General features: G+C 45.8%; 1 protein-coding gene across 1 annotated transcript; it reads left to right on the top strand.

Annotated features, from left to right (window-relative positions):
- The first annotated feature begins 4,853 nt into the window (after nt 1-4,853).
- Nucleotides 4,854-5,426, top strand: ARL11 (ARF like GTPase 11). The gene has a single exon (XM_077806828.1). It carries the CDS (start codon nt 4,854-4,856, stop codon nt 5,424-5,426), a length of 573 nt encoding a protein of 190 aa, XP_077662954.1.
- Nucleotides 5,427-7,198: the final 1,772 nt, after the last annotated feature.

Below are 7,198 nucleotides of genomic sequence, written 5' to 3'. Positions count from 1 at the left end.
GGAAGCGTTAGTCACCTGGAGCCCTGCAGACTCATGTTCCAGGCCTCTGGATCCTTACAAAGGATATGAAAAAGGCAAAGGACGGGGATGGAATAGACTGTGCAGGGTGGGTTTGTGCACAGGTGGTTGGCATGAGTGGCAAGGATAGAACAGGCAACAGCCCAGGGACAAAGAGCTAAGAAAGTGCAGACAGGGGAGCTGCAGAGTTGCATTAATTATCCAGTGTTCTCGCAGGATACCTGCCAGCAGAGAGAGATTTACTCCACTTTATTCAATGATGTTTCTAGGGGGTGGGATTTCCTAGTTTATGGCTTTATTATGAACAATTTGCTGTGAATGTTCAATGTGACGCATTTAAAATTTGAGCTGTGCTGCTTGGTTGGGGTGACTCACCAAACACGTCCCGGGGTAATGTTTCTGTGCGCTGATTGGATGAAATGCTAAATTCATGAATAGCTGCTGCACATGCAAATGTAAGACATGGGTTTCATGAACACTCCCACATTTGGTCAGATACTACAGTTGTGTATGTGTGGGTGGGAGGGAGCATATCATTAGATAGGGTAGGTAGTTGAAACTTTGAAATTTGTTTTGACACTTTCTTCCCATTATCTTCCGGAAACTGCCTAAAAATGGGAATACACTCTGAATTTTAGAGAGTAAAAATACCATGATTCAGTTGAAATGGCATCTGAAAACATGTTATTGGGGCAAGCAATTTAGAGTCAGGCCCTCCACCTGGTTGCTTTCTATTGATTACTCCTCTTGCTCATCAGACTTCTTGGGGAGATGATGTTCACAATACTGTCTGTGTATTCAGCCCAGAAAGCTTCTCTCAGACCACACCCCGTTCTAAGATACTAATATCACCATACCTTAGGAAGTCTGGATCCAGTTCAAAACTTCCACAGCTGGCATCTGGCTCTACAAGAGGTGACACCTGATCCATGTTGCCACTCCCTGAACTTGGGGAGTGTTTGGCTCCAGATCTGAACTTTGTGGCAAAGGCCCATCGCTGTACTGTTTAAACCCTATGCTCTGCATTTTGCTGCTGGGAGAGACGATATATAATGAAGCAGATTCTGATACAATATCATTTTGTATAGTGTCTTCCCCACATCTGTATATCACATCTGTATTGGCTATTCTGGATTTATTTCCCCCCATATTTCAGATGATACCTATTTCCGTAGCATACCAGATGATGATGCAATAGAGACCCATTGCATCATATTTGCAATACTCAGTTATTCATGCATTTGTAGAAACCGCACCCTCACTTACTGTATGTGTATATCAGCTTCCTTAGAGGAACTTATAAAATGCTACATAAACCTAGCTAGATAGAATGAACTTGTACCATATATACCATCAAACCACACAGAAGATGTGCAGGAATGAAGAAGATAGGAGCACGTAAGTACCAAGAGCTGTATCCCCAGATCCATTAGCATTTAACAAAATATTTATTGATTGGCCTTATAGTCCTCTGCAGTACTTTGCATCAAATCTGGGTTTCATTCCTAGCCTCTACTCTCTTAGGTGCCTTTTAGGCTCTGGGCCTATCTACCTCTTTAGGTGCCACCGACATTTTCAAACCCACTACTTGACTGCTAGCTAATCCTATAGCTGCTTAAATCCCTAAGGTGCCTACATTTCTGCCACTCAGCATTTGCAAAGCCACTTAAGCCCTGACACCACTCCACACAGCTAATGAGCGCATTGGAACCCTCGCTCAAGCTGACGTCCCAGAGGCCCCACAGTAGGATTCTCACACTAAGCAGGGGAAAGCCAATCTCACCAGTGCCGAACTGGTAGGTATGCTCTGGGCACATGTAATACTCCTGGGGAAATTCTGCACCAAAAAATTAAAAATTCCACGCACAATATTTTAAAATTCTGCATATTTTATTTGTCAGAAATAACACAATATAACCATGCCAGTTTCAATTATTTTGGTAATTAGTTTCAAAATACCTATCAGCAAGTATGTCTGTAACAATACAGACAACAAAAAAGATCCAGGAAATGTTTTTGACAAATAGATTCTTTACTAGGCATGTTAATACAGAACTCTGAGTAATAATTAATTTAAACTGCAATATAGAAACGTATTTCCCACACCCCTCAGAAGCAGTGCAAAGGCTTGGGGGAGTCAGGGGTAATGGAAGAGCTGAGGGAGAGGGAAGTAAGTGCAGGGAAGGAGCCTGGGAGTGAACCTGGAGGGTTATTGGGTGTGGGTGAGAGAAGTATGGAACAGGGTTTTGCTGTTGTTGTTTTTTGAGGGGGGACGGGAGGAATTGCTAGGGAGTAGGGAAACCTCCCCCATGCAGACCCTGACTGATCCCTAGCCTTTTCCATTCAGTCAGGCACATCTGCCTCTATCCCTATGTGTCCCTGCACCCCCACTCAGCCACCCTCTTCCCCCTGGTGTCCCTGCACTCCCTCCCCTATCCAAATGCATCCCTCCCCATCCCCTTGTGTCCCTGCACCCCCTCAGCCATCCCCTATCACCATGTGGCCCTGCATCCCCCTGCTCCACAGTGTCCCTGCACCCCCACTCCCATTCAGCTCCCACCCCAGTCTGTCCCCCCCACTAGCCCTTCTGAACTCCAGTCTATGTGATCCCTCGCAGCAGCCCCATGCCCCCCACAGTCTGTCCCCCACCATATGCCGTGCTTCCTCACCTGGCCCTCTGGACAGGATGCTGTGAGGAACACAGACTCTCTGCTGGCTGCTACAGTGAGCTGTTCAGCTGCCCTCTGTTCTGGTGCCACAGCAGCCCCTGGTGGGTGAAAGGCATAACTGCAGCGCCTCTCCAGCAGAATGTATTTTCTGCAGAGGAAAAAGGTCTGGAGGGTCCATTAATTCTGCACGTGCTCAGTGACACAGAATTCCCCCAGGAGTAACATAAGACCTGATAGTTGTCAGACCCTGCAGCAGGAGGGCTGGGTGCAGGCCACCATTAGGGGAGGCATAGCACAAAAGACAGCATACAAAAGACAGTTGTGGGCACACAGAAACATAGGGCAAGTGTGAGAGAGCTATCACACGTGAGAGAGACAGAGCCTGTTTTGACTGCTAGGACATGGATTATCTAAGTGACTGACCTGGCTTAGGTGCCTAGTTCCAGGAGAGGGCTCGTGGCTGAGGATCCTGAGCAGAGGGAGACTCATCAGCCAGACATGCCAAAACAGCTGCATAGGTGCCTAAGCCATTCTCCTCTCCATTTCAGTTCTGGTGAGCTTAGGCAGCTCCCCATTCAGCTAGTCAGTTTCTGAGGATCCCTTTCTTAGGCATCTAACTCTCCCCATGCATTGTATGGCGTGCCTGGGCACCTGGTTCGAGGCGGAGGACTCCACTGGGCAGCAGACTGCTTAAAGGTTACAACGCTGAGTGAAGCAAGACTTAAGTACTTTTGAGGATCGGTGCCTTAATCACCAGACCACCAGCGGCCATGAGTGCTGCAAAGACAACACAAGCAGCCCCGATGGGGGCAAGTGCCTACCATTGTTCACCAGTGATTTCTACAGCTGATCAAGGAGTCACTTCCACAGGCTATAATGAAAATCATCCAGCCTGGCTGCGCAGAAAAATGGTGGTTTGTATTGTGGATCCTTCACTCGGGTAACATCAGATGATATCTGCAGCTTTCACAGGAACGTGGAAGATGCTCGGGGGGTTATAGAAAAGAAAATGAAATTCCTGCTTGTCTCTTTCTCTGTGTTTAGGTCAAGTGGTTAGAGACACAAGCTCTCTGCTGACACAATGACCAGAGATTTACAACCTCTCTGCCTGGCTTGCGTTGTCCTGTGTGTATCTGACCAGACTGTTAGTGTGCAGGTCCCGCCACAGTTTGAGGATCTATTTTGCTGGCGTACTGCACAACCACCAGGCTGAAAAGAGCAGCTCTTGTCTGAGTGACTCTGCAAGATATTCAAGTACCACAAAATCTCCTCCTATTCATCCTACCGCTCTATTGGTATGTATCACTCTCAGGTTGTGTCTGTCTAGCTACACAATGTACTGTTTTTGTGATAAAGTAGTATTTGCTATTGCCATAGAAGACTGACCCATGTTTCATTCATTTGGGATTCACTCTAAAGCACTTTAGTCCTTCCACCTCTTGGTTTTTGCTGGCTGCATTTCAATGAGACATTTAAAATATCATTTAAATATTTCTTTAAATCTCCATTTCTATTGTCTGCACAGCAGCTGGTGAAAGCCGCTACTACGGGGAAGATTATTTTTCTTCCCTTAACTTAAGAGTGGCTCAGAAGCCTTTTCACTGTGTTGGCTGCTGTTCTCGAAAGTGATGACCTACCAGCCTCTGATTGTCACAAGTGCAACAATTCAGTTCCCTCTGCCCTGTGATGGGGGTGGATTTCCCCTGGAGAGGCTGGTGGACAAAACATCAGTTTTGTTTCTGTGCAACATGAGGAGGAAACTGATTACACAATCCTGTCACCGCTCCTTAAAAGGTCTGTTTTCCCCTAACCCTTGGCAGTTTTGGGTTGCAGCTGAACATGGAATTTAGAGACAGCAAAGCAGGAACACAGAGGCCATTTGTTATTTCAAGCTCTGCTGCACCCCTCATAAATAATATCACTCACCTTGTTTTAGCTACAAAGGAAAGCAGGGAAGCTGATTGTTTTTTTCTGCAGCAAATATTACATGTGAATCCAAAGTATTCTCTCAGACAGAGGGGCTGGGGGCCAGCTGGACCCCACCCCTTTCAAAAGTTTAGTCACTCTACCAGACAGTGCCATTATTAGATGCAGTAAGAATGTTTCTCTTTGGAAAGGAATAATTTTTTATTTACAATTTTTCAACAAGATTTCAGCAGCAGCACAATGGGGACCTTGAGCTCCAAGGCTTGGTACCAAAGAGATGCCCGGGTGGTGATGCTGGGTCTGGATTTTGCTGGCAAATCCACCATCTTGTCTAAATTGAAGAGCAACGAGGTTGTGGAGACTTTCCCGACAGTGGGCTTCAATGTGGAGTCTCTGAAAACCCCGTGTCATCTACCCTTGACTCTCTGGGATGTGGGTGGTCAAGCCAAGCTCCGCACTAGCTGGAAGGACTATCTGGAAGACACGGACACTCTCATCTTTGTGCTGGACAGTGCCGACAAAACCCGGCTGCCAGAGGCAATGGCTGAACTGGAGAAAGTTCTGAACAACGTAAACATGACAGGGGTTCCAGTCTTGCTTCTGGCCAACAAGCAGGAGCTGCCAAGGTCCCTGTCTCTCTCAGAGCTGCGGGAGATGCTGAATCTCGAATGGTTCAGTGGCCGAAGCTGGGAGCTGAGAGGGTGCAGTGCTCACACTGGCGAGGGGCTGAGGGAAGCCTTAATGGCCCTGGCAGGACTTCTTAAGAGCCGGGATAAGAATTCCAGTGAATGTGTCTGTGCGCCACTCCAGTGATGAGGATGTCTTTAATCTCGGACGTGACTGGAGGGGGCAACTTGAGCATGAAACTGGAAAATCAGGTAACTTCTTCCACTAGTAATCCCTCAGCACTCTGTTCATCTCAGAAATACCCCCTCTGCTCCTGGTATGATTAATGGAACTCCATATGGCATGTGTAATATTCCAAAATATCCCATAGTTCTACTGCAGCATGAAATCACATCAGAAACCCCCCTTAGCAAAGCTGCATTTGTGGACAGCAATGTTCTTGACCTTGCCTTGCCAGTTTTTCCTAATCTGCTGCACCAGTACACTCAGCTCTCACTACAGGTATTACTTGGGGGACATTTATTATTTTGTTCATGTTAAATGTCTTACTCTATGCGTTCTGGATATGGGTTTTGACCTGATGAAGAAGATATTGCTGGGGTCAGTCTTTATTGTATTCCTCTAAACTCAGATGCACTCAGTGCAGAGTAACAGTCCCCGAGGGGATATATTTGAATGACCTCAGTTCCACTTCTCTTACGACTTATAGCAGATGTTTATTGATCTGAAACAGAGCAGAATGGAAGGAGAATGGCTGAACAGAAGAAATTAAGCACAAGAATTTAAACAACTCATTGGCAATTGGTTTTAGCAGTGTCCTTTGTGAGCACCATGCTGGGCCACTGAAGCGTGATCAGGATTAGGTTGTGTGCTATGTTTTTAGAACGTATGTGTGGATTTGTGCGTATCCTGTTGTGTATCATTTTTGACATGTATTTAGACATGCTTCATTTTTATTGAAACAAGACTATAAATGATAATCGCTTGTCCTTGGGTTAATTTAAAACCTGAGAAAATCAAGCAGGAATGAGCACTGTGATGAGTTTTAAATGCTAGGAACAGATGCGTGCTCACCAGAGCTCTAATCCATCTCAAAATGTCCTGATGCTGAAATCTATTAGACGGTGGACTAGTCTGACAAGAGGAGTGCTAGGAGACCTGTCTATTGGGTGTTTTAAAATTAGACTAGACAAAACACTAAAAATGTACTGTAGAAAAGGCAGGGTGATAGTCTAGACTAGAGGACCTTAACGTCTGCTGTTTTCAGTGGGAGTTGAAGTACTCAGCAGTTGTCAGGTACTGCTGGGCACATTTCAGGATCAGGCCCCAGCTATGTAGTGAAAGTCTCTGTTTGATTCCGTTGACTCTTACACTGAAGAGTGGCCCTGTGGAGCCACTCCTGTAGCAAGGGCACATACAAACAACATGGAACCTTTTGTTAAACTTGGAAATTTAAACCAAACCAAAACCACATTGATTAAGATGAAAAACCTTCGTGTGTTTGTTAGCTTGTACTAGATTATTATGCTATCAATAGAAAACGGGGCGGGGGGACCCCAACCCAAGAATATTAGGCAGCTGGAATCAGCAAGTTTCAAAGAGGAACATACACATGAGGCAAAACCAAAAAGAAGCATGCACTTTTCTTCTCATCACCTCAACGCATTTTACAGACATGAATGACTTAAGCCTCAGAAGATTACTGGGAAGTAAGGCAGTATTATCCGCCTCCTTTTACAGAAGGTGAAACTGGGGTCAGGTTAAATAATGTGACAAGAAGCCCGTGGCAGGGTAGGAATAGAACTGAAGCCACCTGACTCCCAGGGCTATGCTCTAGCCACAAGATCATTGATGGGAAATCCCCCCTAACAGAAATCCTTCCTAGTGAGACATGCCAGAATTTTCAGCCACACTGTACAATGTAAGGCATAGTATGTGCTATGCTGTGAAAGTACATA

This window comes from Eretmochelys imbricata, chromosome 1 (genome assembly GCF_965152235.1).
Source record: "Eretmochelys imbricata isolate rEreImb1 chromosome 1, rEreImb1.hap1, whole genome shotgun sequence".
NCBI classification, from domain to species: Eukaryota; Metazoa; Chordata; order Testudines; family Cheloniidae; genus Eretmochelys; species Eretmochelys imbricata.
This window is presented reverse-complemented; position numbering and strand designations above follow the sequence as displayed.